Source organism: Mchenga conophoros, linkage group LG15 (assembly GCF_057382185.1).
Source record: "Mchenga conophoros isolate Kocher_MC1m ecotype Shallow Benthic linkage group LG15, M_conophoros_male_GT1.1, whole genome shotgun sequence".
Lineage (NCBI taxonomy): Eukaryota > Metazoa > Chordata > Actinopteri > Cichliformes > Cichlidae > Mchenga > Mchenga conophoros.
In genome coordinates this window covers 24278799-24297302 of record NC_140540.1, presented here as the reverse complement: position 1 = coordinate 24297302, position 18504 = coordinate 24278799, and the positions used below count along the sequence as shown (strand labels likewise).

General features: G+C 42.6%; 1 protein-coding gene and 1 long non-coding RNA gene across 2 annotated transcripts; both read right to left on the bottom strand.

Moving 5' to 3' along the window:
* Positions 1–5795: 5795 nt before the first annotated feature.
* Positions 5796–8729, bottom strand: LOC146558445 (uncharacterized). The gene has a single exon (XM_085247265.1). It carries the CDS (start codon positions 8532–8534, stop codon positions 6216–6218), a length of 2319 nt encoding a protein of 772 aa, XP_085103391.1. The 5' UTR covers positions 8535–8729; the 3' UTR covers positions 5796–6215.
* Positions 8730–13468: 4739 nt separating this feature from the next.
* LOC146558444 (uncharacterized) lies at positions 13469–16322 on the bottom strand. Its single transcript, XR_014888604.1, has 3 exons — positions 16182–16322; positions 14223–14267; positions 13469–13649 (listed from the first exon to the last, which is right to left on the bottom strand). It is a non-coding gene; the product is annotated as an uncharacterized LOC146558444 (long non-coding RNA).
* Positions 16323–18504: the final 2182 nt, after the last annotated feature.

The following is an 18504-nucleotide window of genomic DNA, read 5'->3' as shown; positions in this document are numbered from 1 at the left end:
TGCAGGACATTCTCCAATTGCTGTAGATGAGTAGAGAAGTCAGGTGAGTAGATTATTATATCATCCAGATATACCAAAACAGATTCAGAAAGGTGACTACTTAGACACCGCTGCATCAGGCGCTGGAAGGTGGCAGGGGCATTACAGAGTCCAAAAGGCATGCGATCAAACTCAAACAAACCCAGAGGAGTGGTAAATGCAGTTTTCTCCCGATCCTTAGGATCCATTTCCACTTGCCAGTATCCACTGGCAAGATCCAGTGTGGAAAACCACTCAGCTCTGGTCAGACATGTTAAAGTCTCTTCAATTCGGGGGAGCGGGAACGCATCTTTATGAGTTACTGCATTTAATTTTCTGTAGTCTACACAAAATCGCCAACTGCCGTCCTTTTTCCTCACCAACACAATGGGGGCTGCCCAGGGACTGCTACTCTCCCGAATGACACCTTTTTTCAGCATATCTGCTAGAAGTATCTTAATCTCTTTGTACATCAGTGGTGGTAAAGGGCGATATTTTTGTTTAATGGGTGGTGTATCACCTGTGTGGATCTGGTGTTGGACCATATCAGTTCTTCCGTAATCCTCCTCGTTCACAGCAAACACCTTTCGCCACCTCTGCAGCAGGGTCTGGAGCTCGACCTTCTGCTGGGGGGTCAAGTCTATGCCGTTAAGCAGTTGACTCACCTCCTCTTCAGGGATCGCAGGCTCTTCGGGCCCAGCTGCTTCAACTACGCCCACCTCGATCACACCATCGGATCCCATTGTCAGGCTAAGATCACTGTCCATCTCCACGTCCGACTCCTCCACCTGGTACAACTGGCCCATCTTCTGGTAGCGTCCTATAGTCACTTCGTATGGATTAGGGTTACAGACCCGGATAGGGAGCCTCCCTCCTTTGACTACTGACAGGGTTCGGGCTACCCCCCAGGGTCCAGCATCAGGTAAGGCCTCCACTAGTGCCAAGCGTTCTGTCCCACCCTTACCTTTACACGTCCGGCCCCAGACCATCACTTCACAGTTCGGGGGCACCTTGACTCCTCTGCGGCTAGCAGGTCGAACATAGCCTAGAAAGCCATCAGTCTTGGTGGTAGCAGTCTGTTGACAGACGGCAAACGCCTCTTTCCATGCTCTGCGGGACTTCAGCTTTTGAGGATGAAAAGCAGACTTGCCTTCGGCAAAAACATCATCCCAGCATGCACTAATAACATTCATACCAATAATTAAAGGGTGCGTGGAACAGTCATTTCTCACAACCATAACCCCTTTTCCTGGTATCTCCACCCCTTCTACCTCAAAATCCATGACCGCATAGCCTGAGTATGGTATCTCAAGTCCATTGGCTGCCTTTAAGGCGAACAACAGGGGTGTGTCAGTTTTATTCACTTCAGGGAAATGGAGATCCATTACCTGCTGTTGCACTAGTGTAACCTGAGAGCCTGTGTCTAATAATCCTGTCATCTTGACCCCTCCCATACACACCTCAATGAGTGGACATTCTCCCACAAAAGCTGTACTGGCCCCCTGATTGTTTGAATAGTCCCTTGTCCCCACCGCCTGGGCCTCGGCAGCGGGGTTTATTAGTTTAAAGGTGGTTGCTGGTCTAGTGTGCTCTGACAGAATCTGGCAATATGCCCAGCTTGATTACAACGATGGCAAATGGGTTCTCCCTCTCGGGTCCAGTTATTAGCATATCCAGAACGTTTTGGCTTAAACCTTGATTTATTAAAAGCTGAGCCGGCTGGGCTTTGCTGTGGCAAGAGCGGTTTAATTTCATTAACAACATCTTTGACGAGATCTCGCATTTGACCCTTGACATCCTCCATAATTTCTTTTTTAAATGTCTCTTTCCAGTCTGGTTCATAAGGTGGCTTAACACACCTGGACTCACCCACTGCCAAGCACGTAGTTTGCAATCCCTGGTGTCCCAACTGTTCCTCCTCTAGGAGCAACGCCTCCCGATGGACTGTTGCAAAATCCTCTTCTGGATGGTGACGCACGTAGGCTCGCAGGGTTTGTGACAACGGGCCCTCCCGCAGGCCCAACAGCATCTGTTCCTGTAAACACTTTTCAGTAGGTGCTTGATTTGGATTGCGCTGTTGTAGCCTGCAGTGCAACTCCCTCAACCTTAAGGTAAAAGATTTTACCGACTCATTTTGTTTTTGTATGCTGACTCACGAGCGAAGCAGCGAGTGAATAAAATCAAACAGCCGTACCAGCCTTATGCTGTTCTGTGGTTTCTAAAGCTGCTTTATCACTGAGTAAATTAAGGAAATTATTTCTAAATGTCGCCTGGAGGACAAACAGATGTTAAATAATACGTCACGTTTCATTTGAGGTTTGATGCTAAACAACAGCAGGACTGTTAGAGCTTATGTTTTTACAGGAATGAATGAGTCGGTATCCGTGTGCTGATGAACACATTTTTGAAAACTTGACTTCTTGTTTTGTAGGTGCATGAAAAAGATTTCATTCGATTTTTTATGGTATAGGTTTTTTTCCTGTTTTACTTTGAATGTTGTTTCCTTTCATGTCTCACGTTAGTTTTACTTCCTGCTTTGTGATTGTCTTAATTATTTTTCACCTGGTTTGCTAAAGTTCAGCTGTCATGTTCCCCACCTGCTCACAATATCAGGCAATCCTCAATATATACTACTCAAAACAATCAGAGGAACACACTGAAAACATAATGGCTCTCGCGCGGAGAAAAACATGCTGGAGATCAATACTGATGCAAACTGGGTGATGTGTTAGAAACGAAAGGATTCAATTGTTTGTTGGAAATAAATGATCAAAATACTGGATACTGGCTGAATCCAAATACAAACAGAAAATCAGAGTAAAAAACGCTGCAGCAGGCTTTTCCATTTGGCTCTGATTTCATAGCAGCAGCTCAAAATGAAATAGTTTGTATGGCTGCGTGTGCTGCTGGGCCAAAAGTTTAGCTGGTCATTTGTAGATTTTTAGATGAAATAAAAAACAAAAAAAACACTCAACAAAAGATCATCTAAAGAAGAGCAGAGTTCATGTACACACTTTATTAAGCAGCTACTGTACAACAAGAACAGAATCATGTAAATGGCCAAACAACAGCAACAGTAATCCCAGGGTGTAGCACAGCAGGCAAAGAGACGCAGTAGCACAGAGAGAGTAAAGGATCACATGGAGAACAAATGGAGCGCGCTCACGAGCCCTCTCTTCGTACAGAGCCAGAAACGTCTGACCCACAGAGCTCACTAAGACGACAATAACTCGTTTTTCCCACACAGATTACATATAACATCACACTGAATGAAATTACATGTAGCAGATTACATGAACTATATAAGATGAGGATTCGCGTATTAAGCATATTCAGAACTATTTCCTTCCATTATTTTCTTGGGTTAACAGTTTTTGTTGCTTTTCTGCTATCGCTTAAATTTTATTCATATAGCACCAAGTCACAACAGCCACCTTAAGGCACTTTATAGTGTTAGGTAAAGCCTCAGTAATAAAGCCTCAGACAACTCCCTACGAGCAACGACTTGGAGACATTAAGAAAGAAAAACTCTCTCTTTGTACAGTCGAACACTGAGACGGAACCAGGTTCAGTGACGGGCCGCCATCCACCACGACTGGTTGGAATGAGGGGAGGAGGGCAGGATAAAACCTGCAGGCTGAGAGCAAAGTGCTCCATCTATCTGATATGATACTGTGAGGCCTCTCAGATAAGATGGGGCTGTTTTATTATGGCCCTTTTTATGTGAGAAGCATTTTGAATTCAGCTCTGGATTTAACAGGGAGCCAATGATGTGAAGCCAGTATGAGGGGGATTTTCCCTCCTCTTAAAATGTCTCATTAGGAACATTTTTAACAGTTGCTTCTTGTCTCTGCTGTGACAAAAAAAGGTTCTGATTATGAATCAAAATGTTTTAAATAAGTCACACACTGGTTATAACTTAATGCCGAAAATGTCATGTTACACGATTTACTATTTTCTGAAGCTTATTTACAATTTACAATGCTTAACACCATTCCCATCCCTCCCGTCAAAAGATAAAAGTCTGTTTTTCATGCAGTTTCACACACTAAAGACATTTCATTCTTTTTGGTTTCTTGTTGTCAATCAGCAGATGCGAGTCTGGAAGAGGTTTTAGAAGAATATAAGATCAGTCTGAGGAGGAGGTTTGAAAGTGTGACTGAAGAAACTGATAATACAGGAAGTGGAACCCTCCCGAACAGGATCTACACTGAGCTCTACATCACAGAGGGACAGAATGAAGACGTTCATAACCAACATGAGGTGATGCAGCTGGAGACAGCTTCCAAGATGGAGGCTCTTGATGACATTACAGTCAGGTGTCACGACACCTTTAAAGCCTTACCTGACCAACAGAGACCCATCAGAGTGGTTCTGACCAACAGCGTCGCTGATCAGAGACGAGCAGTACAGTCTTCTGGAGCTGCTCCATGTTTTCCATCCAACATTACAGAAGGTCACAGCAGAGAAGCTCGCTGTCTGTAAACTTTTGTTCATCTTTGACGGCCTGGATGAAAGCAGACTTGGATCATTGGATTTCACCAACGGGAAGCTGCTGTCTGATGTCACAGAGAAGTCATCAGTCAGCCAGCTGCTGACAAACCTCATCCAGGGGAATCTGCTTCCCTCGGCTCTCGTCTGGATAACTCCCCGACCTGCAGCAGCCAATCAGATCCCTCCTAGACGTGTTGACAGGGTAACAGAAGTACGAGGCTTCACTGATGCCCAGAAGGAGGAGTACTTCAGGAGGAGATTCAGTGATGAAGAGCTGTCCAGAATCATCTCCCACATGAAGACATCCAGGAGCCTCCACATCAGTCTTCTGCTGGATCACTGCTACAGTTCTGGAGCACATGTTGACTACAGAGCAGAGAGGAGAGCTGCCCAAGACCCTGACTGACATGTACTCACACTTCTTGTTGGTTCAGATGAAGAAGGGGAACAAACATGTGGGGGGACATGAAACAAGTGAGATGGCTGAAAGGAAATTTCTTCTGAATCTGGGGAGGCTGGCATTTAAACATCTGGAAAAAGGAAACACCTTCTTCTACCAAGAAGACCTAGATCAGTGTGGTCTGGATGCTACAGAGGCCTTGTTGCACACAGAAGTTTATACGGAGCTCTTTAAACAGTGTTTGTTAATCTTGAAGGTGGCTTTTATTTGTGATTCAGGTCTCAATGTCTCTTTGTGTATACTTATATGCAGAAGTAACACAAAAGAAGAAGTGGGAGCTGGCCTGACACCAGTAACTGACTTCCAGTGAAAGCTTTGGCTAATAATATTTTTTAGCGAACATTTTTCTTGTAAAACAAAGGGGGGCCTAGCAAAAAAGGTTTGGGAACCACTGCTCTACAAGGTTGGCGAAATAAAAAAAAATGTATTAACATTTTTTTATTTGGACTTTTATTAGTCCAAATTTTTTTATTTGGACTAAAAAAAATGTTCGAAGTGGACTAGGTGCTAATTTTCAGATGTCAGGTCTACATCTAGAATCAAAATGAGCACATACATAAACAACCAAAGTGAAGCATTAAGACAAAACATAGCAACGTCAAACAGCGTCCACACATTTTGCCACAAATACATGCAAAACAACTAAATTGGGCCACAAAAGTGATGTAAATTGACCAAACTAAGACACGAATCAGACAAAAACAGATGCAGGATGATCACAAACAGACCCGTCGGCTACAAACTGATGCAAAATGACTAAAATCACACGTGTAACACTTTCTACATATTTGACAACAGAAGAAAAACACAAACAAACTTGGAATGCATTTTTAATTTGGATTTTTTTTATTTCATGCCGAATTAGATATTTTAAAAATCAAGCCAAAGTCTCCTCCCTGTTTGTACTGTAAGGTCAAAGCCCTACTGTACTACAGAGAACCCCAACAATCAAATGATCCCCCTCTGAGCAAGCGCGAGGCGACTGTGGGGAAGAAAAACTCCCTTTAACAGGAAGAAACTTCCAACGGAACCGGGCTCAGAAGGGACGGCCATCCGCTGCGACCGGTTGGGGGGATGGAAATCAAAAGGAGACGAGATGGCGTGAACTACAGTTCTAAAATTTGGATTTGAGGGCTGATCCCAAAATGTTATGGTGATGTTTTTAAAAAAAGGATTTGGTGCTAAAAGTCTGCTTCAAGATTTTAAAAGAAGCAGGGCAGTGGGAAAAGCCAAAATGGTCATTTTAATGATCTCTGGCTTTAGTGAACCACCTGAAGGGTTTTAGCAATGTTTTTCCCACCGCAGAAAAAAACCTGGATATTTTGGACGTCTTTGGGGGACCCGGGATGACTCCGAGAGTGATTTTTAGATGTCTAATCAGAGCCTCATCAAAAGATGAATCATTTGCCATCAAAGCCTTTAAGACATTGTCTGGGGAGCCAAACTCCTTGATGAGGCGTTTGGCTATTTTCTTGATGAACTTTGTCTTGTCATTTGTCAGACTTGTGGCAGACGCTGTGCTGCTGAGTTCAGGCTGCATTAGATTGCTCAGACGGTTGATGACCGTGTCTATTTCTTTTGTAGTAGTTGCGATCCGAGCAGCAAACTTTTGGGTCTCAGGTTTAGATTTATAGATGACTCTCATGATAAGGAGCAACGCAAGGTCATTGGAAATTTTCTCAACATCACAAGATGAACCTGACACAGAATCCATCTCTGATATTTTGGAGGAATCTTTGAGAGAGTGTTTCAGGCTCAAGGCTCCAGATGATTTATCTGGAGAAATGCTCCCAGGTTGTGGCGTTCGAGGTGACTTGTCAGATGCCACAGAGCATTTATCTGGAGAAATGCTCCCAGGTTTTGGTGTTGGAAGTGATGCACCAGATTCTTTTCCTCTGCCATCTGAATCAGGGCTTTTTTCCTGTGTTGTGGTCTGTGCTCTTTTAATAAAGTTGTGGATGTCTTCCAGGGCCCCAGAAATCTTGTCCATTTGAATCATTTGATCTTTCTCTTCATTGCAGAAGAGTAAAAGCTTCTGCAAAAACCTTTCTACTGTGTCATCTATGAGGACATAGAGGACTTCAGCAGAAATGCGACGCTTTGAGCCCTGTACTGATTTCGGAGTCCTGGAGATGACCGTGTCTGAGAGGGACCTACCCATTAGAGGTATGGGGATTTGATAGCCTCGATCCACCGTAAGTAGATCAAACAGGTTTGCCACTAAGTCCTCCGTAAAATTCCTGATATGCCCACTATTTTTAAAGTCCCCCAAGGTCTTATCGATGAGGAAGAGTTCTTCTTTCTTTGTTAATTTGTCAAATAACTGATTAACGTCTGATCTAATGACGTTAAAGTCGACTGAAGAAGAACGTTTAATTGCGGTTCCCAGGCTTGCCGTATGTGGAGAAGGGGAGCGATGAGCCTCTGTACTCTGGGGAGCAGCCGTTTCAGGTACTGACCCTGGGAGAATGAAAACTATACTTTCATTGGAGGGCGCAGTTTCCTTCTTGGGGTGATTGCAAATGTTTTGTAGACAAACAAAATGTTTCCTGTTTGCCTTTATTCTTTTTTTCAGCTCTGTTTTCATTTTTTCAAATTGTTTTTTTGCAAACATGGAAAAGTTGTGTTTGCGTGCTTTGAGCCTGGCGTGTGAGGTGGATGGCACACATTTGGAGAAGAAGTGTCTCACCTTGTGGATAATTAAGCCTGCATTAAAGGCAGGTTTGGGTAAGTTACATTTCTCACAGAGCTCTTCACTGCTTGAATCCATGTTAGCAAGTATCTCACCTACGATGTCAGCTGCAACCATTTCTACTGGGGTTGGAGCCTGGATACTTTGTGTTTCTGCAGTGGGTTTTATATGGCTTTGTGATTCTTCTGGGAGCTCATCTTTATCTTTTCCTGTCATCTCTCCATCTGAGCTCCTTGTTGACAGAATAACAGAAATCTCTGCGATTGCTGATTTCACTGATATTTTTGAACCAGTATGTTCTGTACTGGAATGAGACCCATTTGTCCCACACTGGCAGCGCAGCTTACATGCTGCATACCTTTTCAGGCATGAGGCAGCGCAACAAACCATGCGGTGTAGTTTCTTAATACTACTAAATTTGCCGCTAACATAAACGGCAGGGTCTACTGGGAAATCGGGGCTTTTTTCAATCAGTGCAATGGTTGAGCTGACCTTTTCTGAGATCTCTTCCTCAACCATCAGCGTCAGCTTGTCAGCGCTCTTATCTTGCTGTTTTGAGACATTAAGAGCGCCGGCGATGGCAGCTGAGATCGAGTCTCCGAGGGACACCCTTATTTTCCCCTCATCCATAAACTCTTCCCTTATCATGGGTTCCTGAATAACAGAAAGGGCAATCCTCAGGATGCTGGCAGAGGCGATCTGAATGATTTCAGAAATCATATCAGCGAGCACGGCATGGACGCTGGAGTCGCATTTTCCATTTTCTATAATGCTCCACTGAACTTCAGAGAGCCTTTCAAAGCACCTGTTGATTGGCGGGATAATCTGGTCTGGTGTGACCACGATTGAATTTTCGTTGATGGTTTCCATTGTTGTGTCACAAATTAGATTTTCTCCGTTTGAGCGTGTGAGAATTTTCTTGTATTACAGAGCGCCGACTGCTGAACGTTTTGCAAACACATGAGCATCGAGTTCTGATTTTTCTGTCTGAGAGCCGTTATTTATAGGCTCGGTTGTCTGTGACGTTACTGACAGACCAGCGCGAACGCCTTTGATCTGCCAGTGACGTCACAAGAAACGCACGCGGAGAGGCGGCGTTCCTTGCGCGCTCACAGATTTGAATGACGCTTTGGAGTTGACGGCACGCCGCAATGCATTGTGGGAGCCCGGCACCATTTTCGGGGTCTACGAATCAAAACAAACACGCTGTGTTGGAACGACGATTACAAGATGCTTAAGCGGAGAAGAAATAAACTCTTAAAAGTTAGTTCTGGGTTTTTATCCCACTTCATATATACACCAGGACACATGTTAGCATAATGAAAGAATTGTAGAATTAAGTGGAGTCAACAACAGCAGCATAGTGCAGTCATATCACAAATGTTAGCGTAATGAAAAAGTCTTACAAAGTCAAATTTAGCTAACCTTCGGCTAAGTTACGTGACGTTAGTGATATCGCCACTTAACGCGGCTCTTTGGTCGGTTAGTTAGTGTCATCCAGGGAAGACGGACGTTGTTTTGCTGTGCTGTATTTTTATGTGAAGTGTATATATTTATTTTTTATATTGCATGTATTTTGTGCAGTGTTTTATTTAGTTTGCATGTTTTTAGTTGCCGGCAAATTGTCCTGGAGAGACTCCGCCTTTTCCCCCGTTTTTACTAATTGGACACACCTGAGAGAAAAGAAAAGGTAATTTACAGAGTGCTCAAGGACACATAAGAGGTTTGGAGCCGGTGTTCAACAAAAATGTAACACGGAGAATGCGAGACAGACAGAGGAAAGACACAGACGATCAGAGGGGAGAGCGAGAGACGATCAGAGAGTAGAGATGATCAGATGGAGCAGACGACCAGCGACTGGGAAGAGAGATTACCAGCGACTGGAAAGGGGAAACGATCAGAGGAAAAAAAGGCAGATGACCAGCGACTAGGGACGCGTAGCGGCAGTCTGGTGGCAATAACGACAAGAGCCAGCTCGTGCACTGCGGGAGAACAGAAGCAGTGAGACCGCGGTGCCGATTGCAGTTTGAGGAAGCGGCGGGCGGAGTTGAGAGCTCTGCCCACCCGGGTAAGTCTTTGACTTATCCTTTTTATAAAGTAAACTGCCAAAGGAATAGTGACTGCCGCTCCCTCCCTTTCTTCAGTGCACCAGGACGTGGAATGCGGGGAGGAAGGCGAGGACTCCGCTGGGTTTCCCTCTTTTAATACTACGCTGGACCTCTTAGTTTTCTGTGACTTTTAGGCCGTGGTGGATTCCACTGGACTTCTAATGTTGTGTGTTATTGATTTTTATTGTGTCTTCCCTTGGCCAAGGTTGTTTTAATTCATTTTATATTTTTAACTATTTAAACATAATAAATTATATTTTTAATTCTACAGTTTTTGTATCGTGTGCTTTTCCCTCGGCGGCTCCACTGCTCTGCCCGCTTTGAGGAAGGTTTCCTTCCTTTTAAAAAAACACAAACCATCTTGGAAACATAATCAGCCTTTCCGCTCCGGTGTCATATTAGTTTAGGTTTGTGCCGAAGCTGGGTCTGTTTGTCAGTGTGAAGCCAAACGTGCTTTAACGTTTTAGGAAACACCGAGCAGACGGTTCATACTTGCCAACATTCAAAGGGCTGTTGGGGGGGCAAATATATTTTACAGTGTTTATTTATTCGACAAAATACGTTAAATGTCACCGTTATTATTGGCTGGCCGGAAACAGCGGGGGTGTCCAAATTCAGAGGCTGCTTCCACCTGAGGACCCGCCTTCGCGGTCTAAAGAAAGCCCCGTAGTACGTCACGAGCTCCCTCGGTGGAGTGAAACTGCGTCTGCTCCTTGCTGTCTAAAATATAACCGGGCGCTGGCGTCAATTCTCCACCGTCTCACACTTTGTTTAATCAGTTTTCTGTTTGACGTTTATTCAGCTTTGTGAAAACCCCAGAGGACCCCTCCCGAGGGATTAATAAAGTTACAGCTGAGTAGTGAGTTGTATGTGAGGCTGGACACTAAGGAGAAAATGATTTTTAATGAATGGCAAGGCACATAAATTGTGCTGGAAGAGAGTAACCAAGTATAGAGATGGAAATGTGCTAATGTGAAGAAAGTGTGTTGAGAAGGGAGAAGGAGTACTTTGGACGAAAATTGAATTAGAGAAGGAAGTGAGGCAACTCTGAAGAGGATGGAGACGGGAGGCATAGAGAGGGTAGGAGTGAAGGCTATGATAAGGTGCGAAGAGAGTAACTGTGGTGCTGCATAAGAAAGTCCTGAGGGGCAGAGAAGTATGTGATGGGTTGAGATTACATCAGAGAGAGGCTCTGAGCCCCTTCTTGTTTGCACTGGTGATGGAGAGGCTGACAGATGAGATCAGGCAAGAGTCTCCGTGGATGATGTTTTCAGACAACCACAGAAAGGATTTGTGGATGTAGTGAAGGTGGACATGCAGGGGGTTGGTGTGACTGAGGAGGATGCTAGAAATAGAGAGATGGAGGCGGATGATCCACTGTAGCGACCTCTAAAGGGAGCAGCCGAAAGAAGAAGCACAAATAATTCTAATCATGCTTTTCTTTTATTCTCAGTACTAAGCTATGTAAAGGAAGTCAAGGTTGTTTCCTCCTACAATCACTTTGGTCATGCTGTTCTTACAAGTGTGGAGGTGCCAGATGGTTTAGACTTGTTTAGATTGGTGCTCTGTCTCCCTTTATCCAAACTAAAACTTTGATGGGGTTTTTTATCTTCACTAAACACTTTTTTGCTTTGTGTTTATTATTGTGCTACTGCAAGTATTTCATATATTAGTCAGTTGATTGTTACTGTAGGGCAGCTCTAGGACAATCCCAGATGTGATGTAGCTTGCTTTTATCCAGCAGATACATCTCATGAGGAGGTTCGAACCCTGTACCCTGACCCTCCTGCTGACGCACAAAGTCTGGACATCCAGCAGCAGGCCCTTCTACGTGAACAACAGCACAACAGTTTCTATTTCTTTTAATATTAGAAGTCAGTTATTCATTAATGAATACAAATGGTGACTGAAGTTATTTAGACAGGACATTAAACAATAAACTTCCAATAAATGATGAACAATGTGTGACTGAATGTGTTCAGTGAAAGACTTTGAAAATATCGCAGCATAAAACCAGTGTAAAAGTACTCAGACTACTTTTGGGGGTATTTATTTGATGATGCAACCAGAAAATGTGCAGGTTGTGAGTTTAACATTTTCAACACTGGAGAAGAAGTACATGTACACAGACTAGCTAATGACAAACATTTTTTTTAAATTAACCTTTATTTAAACAGGTTGTTCATTTTTCTGAGCTTATCTGGTGTCCAGTTTCGGTGGCAGTAGCATAAGCAGAGAAGACCCAGACCTTACTCTCCCGAGCCAGCTCCTCCATTATTTGGGGGACACTGAGGCATTCTCTGCTGAGTGCTGTGATCTCCCCAACATGTCCTGGGTGTGTCCTGTCTGTCCTGGTGGGACATGCCTGGAACATCTCACCCAGGAGGCGTTCAAGAGGCACCCTTGTCAGATGCCTGAACCTCCTCAACTGGCTCGTTTAGATGTAGAGGAGTAGCAGTTAACTCGGAATGAGACAGACAGCACCTACTGCTGGGGTGGGCCTACAGGAGGTAGAGCTCATGTCGTCTCTTCAGGACACATCACTGGACCCCAAGAAGCTCTCCCCGGAGCTCCCTTTGGCTGCTGGGGTCGGCATACGTTCAACTTTAAAATCACTCTTGGTTCTTGGCTAGCTTTGTGTTAGCATCCTTTGTGTACTGATGCTTGCAAGAAGCTAAAGTTGCTTTGGCAGAATTTTCTTTCTCATATATGCACACATAAGGAGAGAGATGTTTTATAAGCTTTAGTCATCACCGTGCACTTTTCCTGATTCACACAAAATACAGCAATCTGGCACCTTCCCACAGGGTCTTGCACGAGTATTAAACATGTTCATTTGTGCTTTGGACTGTCACCAGATTTCTTCTAGAAGTTTCTTGCCAGTCAGCAACTATCTTGGCAACACCACTTGAGTTTGTGTGTTGCATGCTAACATCCTTATCATATGTGTAATAATACTAAAGCATCTTATGCACACACAAATATGGCTCCTTCGTGCAGGGTTTTCTGGTATGTTCATTTATGCTTCCCAATTAAAAAAAAAAAAAAAGAAAAAAAAAAAAAAGAAGAAAAAGCAAAGTTCTTGCTTCTCAGCCACTGCGGCCACATCCTCACCGTTTTTTTAGGCAGTTATATAAACATACTGTGAGTGAGTCATAAGCTTAAATACAATAGTTGAAGGAACAAAAACTTAATGTTTAAAAATACCAGTCAAATCTGATTAAAGTAAATAAATAATAAGTATACAATGTAGTTTTAAGACTTCTCAATGTTTCGTAACATTAATGTTCTATGAACTCGTGAGTCCAGAAATCTGAATGTCATGAAAAGTATTTATTATTCGTGTATTATTATTTTACAATACAAGGTTGTTTTTTTCCTGATACTTCATGCAAACCACATTTCTCCAGGCCTGTCCTAATCAGCTTACTCAGTATCACTAGATCCAATGCTGCTCCTCCAGCAGAGCACACAAAAGTAGGAGAGACCAGAGATGCCATGGCTTAGTTAGGAGACTGTTTGCTTCAAGGCCACTAGAGGGTGCTGCCATAAAACTACAATAAATGAATTGACCTTTTGACCTGCTCACACTCTTTTATGCAAAACCCTGTTGATGTTACACACACACCCACACACACACACACACACAAAGAGATTCTAGGTCTCACCAACCATGGGCAAAAAGATGACAGTCAATAAAATTCTAAAATTTTATTTATAAACACAATGAATAGTAGTTAGAAGTCCAGTGTCCCATTTAGGTACAAAGTAAAAACACACAGTCCAAGGCCAGAGCCAGCTATGCCACAAAGCCAGTTGCACTCCACACGTTGTTCACTTCAACAGGGGTAGCAATTGTCCTCTGAGACCCACCACCCTGTAAGTAGAAAGCCTGCACAGAGCGACAAAATAAGACAATTCACTATATAATTCACAGCCCATCCATCCCAAACATATCAGATCATTAGAGGTTTTGTCACATTACATACCTGCACTGAGAGACAAAATAACACAGCAGTGTTTGTAATGTGGGCTATAAGTAGACTAGCATATCAGTGCAATCAATTACACCTGCCTCCAATTAGTCCAGCCCTTTTACAGTCATTGACTGGGTGAGAAAACACGAGCAAATCAACCCAAGAGACAAGCAGGAAGACTCTCTGAAGGCTCCTGTGGCTGCACAGGCAGTCTTACAATTACGAGGTTGGAGAGTTGTTGTTTCAAAATGTTCACACTGATTTCACATGCTCATTAACTCACAACCAGCTGACCATATATATTTCTGCTGCTGAGCTGCTTTTTGATGGAGATTTTCTGAATTTATTTTGCTACCATAAGAGCAGACTCCATGCTGAAAGCATGTGCACTGTCACTTGCAATGAGTGGCACTAATGACGCTAAATTTAATTACAGGTCATGGACAGCCTTCATAAATGCTCATATTACTCACCCACACTGAATTCCAGCACAGGTTCATCTGGGTCCTGACTATTTCCTGCAAAGTAACACAAACGTCATCAGAACATTAAGTCAGAGAAACAACATTTGGAGCTTTTGTACATGATAAATTATACTGCAGTAGTAAAACAAAGTCAAGCAGCAGTACATTTATTAAAATCACCTTCAGCTGTAATATTTAAACTGATTTAGTGTCAATTTAGATTATGTTTAGATTAAAATGAAACTAGTACCCTTGTAATGTCTTTTTAAATTAGAGGTAAATATTTGTATATTTTTTACATAATATAATTATATTTACTGGATTTTCTCTCTATTGTAGTTTAGTATTATAGTTATTACTTGTTTTTTATTGACTTGTCTTGTTTTTACAATGATTTGCTCTGAATGCAGCCTTTAAAGAAAAGACTATCTGTTCAGTAACTATCCATCAGACTGGGTCCATGTTACCAGCCAAATGGGTAATAATTAAAGTAAGTTTTGAATTACGTATATTTGGGTGTTTAGGTGACACTTTTGCAAAAAAAATAATAATAATTAGGTTTAAAAGAACTAAACATGTATGTATTTAAAAACAATAAGTGTGTTAGAATTACTACAGCAACAGGTTGTAGCTCACTGTACTATTTTTGAGCACAACTTTGGTGCTTTTGCCTCATTTTTAAATCAGTGATCCCAGTAGCACAGTCTAAGCAGAGACCTCAGTGCTTGGCAAACAATCAATAGAATCAATAGAATTATTAAAAAGAAACAAAATAAATGCCAACCATATAAAAAAAAACATAAACTTAAGGAAAAAACTAAACTTGATTTTGTGTCTTTAGGCTATTGTTAACAGCAAGCATGAGGTTAGTGCATATGTATTATTATTGGAAAGATTACTGCAAAGAAAAAAAGGTTGAACCAGGAGGGGGCGATATTGCTCTTCTTACCATGAGTTACATGCAGGCTATTACTTACCATGTCACTCACATTTATTTCACAAAACAGCTGAACCCACTTAATTCGATTTAATTGTATTTATGCAGAGCTGAATCACAACAACAGTCTCCTCGAGGTGGTATAGATTGTAAGGTAGAAAGTCTACAATTAAAAAGAAAAAACCTCAATACAGTGGGAAGGAACAACTCACTTTTAACAGGAAGCACCCTCTGGCAGAACCACGGTCAGGGAGGGGCAGCCCGCTGCGACCCTTTGGGGATGAGGAGACGAAAAAGGGGACAAAAGACACACTGTGGACGAGAGCCAGAGATGAACAAGAACTAATTATTGAATGCAGAGAGGTGTATAAACACATGGTGGGAATCCCCCAGCAGGGTAGTCCCAGGGTAACTAAGGGAGGATTCATGGTCACCTGATTCAGCCCTAGCTATATGCGTTGGCAAAAAGGTAACTTTGAAACTTAATCTTAAAAGTAGAGATAGTGTCCGTCTCCTGCATTCAAACTGGGAGCTGGTTCCACAGAAGGATGATCCCCTTCTACTTCTAAATATCCTAAAAACCACAAGGAAGCCCACAGTCTGAGAGCAAACTATCAAACTACGAGGTCTTTAAAATAAGATGATTATTCAAGACCTCATGTGTGATGGGAAGGATTCTGAATTTGATGCTGGACCCACAAATCATAAAAGAGAAACACTAACTCACACACACCAGAAAGTGCCAAGAATTATAATTATATGTAATTTAGTTTTGCGTTCCTTTATAATGCTTTCAACTATACAAATAAGACACTTCATGGGGGCGCCTGAGCCTTGTAGACACAACAAATACTGAACAAACCTCATGCGCCCTGTTGTTGACAAAACGATAAAAATGAATGTGTACTTCTGTCTTATTTAGGTCATTTTTGTAGTTTTTGTAGACAGACTACTGTAATTTCTCAATAAAATGTCGCTTATTATCGCTCACTCTCAAGAACAAAAACGTGAGTAATTTCCCAGTAGCTCACCATATTTGGGATCTTCTAACATCCACACTTCATGTTTAAACGGTGGTGCGGAGGCGGTGTACCGTCGCAGGCCGGATGTAGCATTCAGCGCGGTGTGCCTTTTTTTCAGTTGCTAAGCAACAGATTTGTCCCGCCCCTTTCGTTATGACGGGGCGGGCCAGTCCTTTGACTGGTGACGTTACAAAGAAACGTCAGGTGACGTTACAAAGAAACCTTAAACCGACCTTATATATAGACCTGGCTGTTCAGTTGAAACGCATTCACACAGCGGGACAGCAGCGCTTTAAACGTTCAAACACGGAGTTTAACACAAAACAACATTTTAGACATAAAAAACAAAAAAGTGAAATGGCAAGTGAAGGAAACGGTTTCCAGGGCCTAATCCGTGGATCGACTTCCTCCGAGGCGTGGACGTCTATCAGCAGAGAATGTACCTTCACCTATCAGCAGAGAATGTCCCTTAGTCTGTAACACAGTCAAATATATTCTCAAGTAATATTCAAGCATGCCATTCAGCGTGTTAGTACGAGCTCGGGAGCAGCTTGGGAGAACAAGAAAACAGAGACTGCTTCAGATTGTCTTCCCAAAGTGACTCAACTTTATTCACAAGTACAACAGTTTATATAGAGGGTAAAATTCATGAGACAGCAGATTATCAGTTTAAACCAGTACAGACCAAGATAAGGCAGCGTCTTCCTGCCCTTGGGTGAAGAAGCATCCTTTGTGTAGTTTATTAGTTCAGCTACAATTGTGATTATCTCAGCGACATATTTTCAAGGCACAAAACGAAGAGTTCTTACATTAGTGAAATCTGAAACAAACCATTTGGCCTTCAACAGGCGTCTAAAAGATTAAGAAACTAATGTAGCTGAGGGAGTGATCTCTGTGGTATTTCAACCTTGTACCAGCCTGTGATTCTCACACATCAATTCTTGGGTCAAAGAGAAAAATAACTAAAACAAAGGGGCCTTATTGAATGACAGAGTTTTCCTGCATAATGTCACTATAAAACAATATCCAGTAAATGCTACCATGGTACTAAAATACCTAACAGTTCCCCTCTTTTATTATTTTTTAAAATAATAACTCAAATAGAAAGGAAAAATCACAAATGTAATAACATAATATAAAAAGCAAATCATAAAATGTAATAGTTCACAACCTAATGTTCAATATACACATCAGGAACATCATTGGTAACATCTGGCACATCCTCAGTATCAATTTGTGCTAATTGCAAATACATTGAAGTAGCTGTACTAGTAGCTATATGGGTTATCATTGAAAATGTGGCTTGCAGAAATGTGAACAGGGTTGCACTTTACAATACGAAATAGTAAATAAAAATCCTAAGGTTAATGCAGTAGATATGATTAATAACCTAAATATATAAAAAAGACAGTTCTTTAGTCGTCTCCTGGCCTGGTCCCAGGTTCGTGTGATGACAATGGGCATTTCATTTTCTCCATTATCAGGATGAAACGAGTCTATCTTTATCAGGTTAGACATTGTGTGGTACTCTAGGCTTTCTGTTCCTGCTGGATGTTCGAGTACCTTGTTGTTGTTCAGGCGGGGGATCAAAGGGCTTTCTGAGTCTTGGCTCTTTCAGGCGTTGTGTGTTAATCAGTGATTGTGTGTGTGTAGGTGTATTGGATCCGGGCGCTGGCTCGCCTGAGTCGTCATCTATAGGTGTATTGAATCCGGGCGCTGGCTCGCCGGAGACGTCATCTACTTGATCCGACGCCTTAGGTGGTTTGGTGGGGCTGGTCTTAACCCTGCTGGCATGAATCCACTGAGGTTGTCCGTCTGTTAGGATGCTGGTTCTCGTCACTGCAAGTACAGTCTGGGGGCTGGAACACGCGGCCTCCCCGAGTGCCCTTGGTTTTAGCGACTTTACCAATACCGCATCTCCTGGTTTCCACGGATGGGTTGGATCTATGGAAGGGAGAGGCTGAGAGAGACAAACTTTCTGATAGTTATTATTCAGTGTTTCTACCAGGTTATGAACATAGTCAGACAATGCAGTGTCTATGTCCCCTTCCAATAGCGGTGCCCCTCTGGAGGCTGACCATGGTGTTGGAAACGGTCTTCCCATGATTATTTCAAATGGAGATAATTTGGTTGCTGCGGATGGAGTCATTCTAATCTCGCAGAGGATTTGAGGAAGTAGTTTGATCCAGGTCATTCCTGTTTCTATCATTGCTTTAGTCAGGCGGTTTTTTATGGTCCTATTCATTCTTTCTACAACTCCTGAACTCTGAGGATGGTATGGCACATGATATTTCCAGTCTATTGCTAGAGTTTTAGCACACTTTTGAATTAC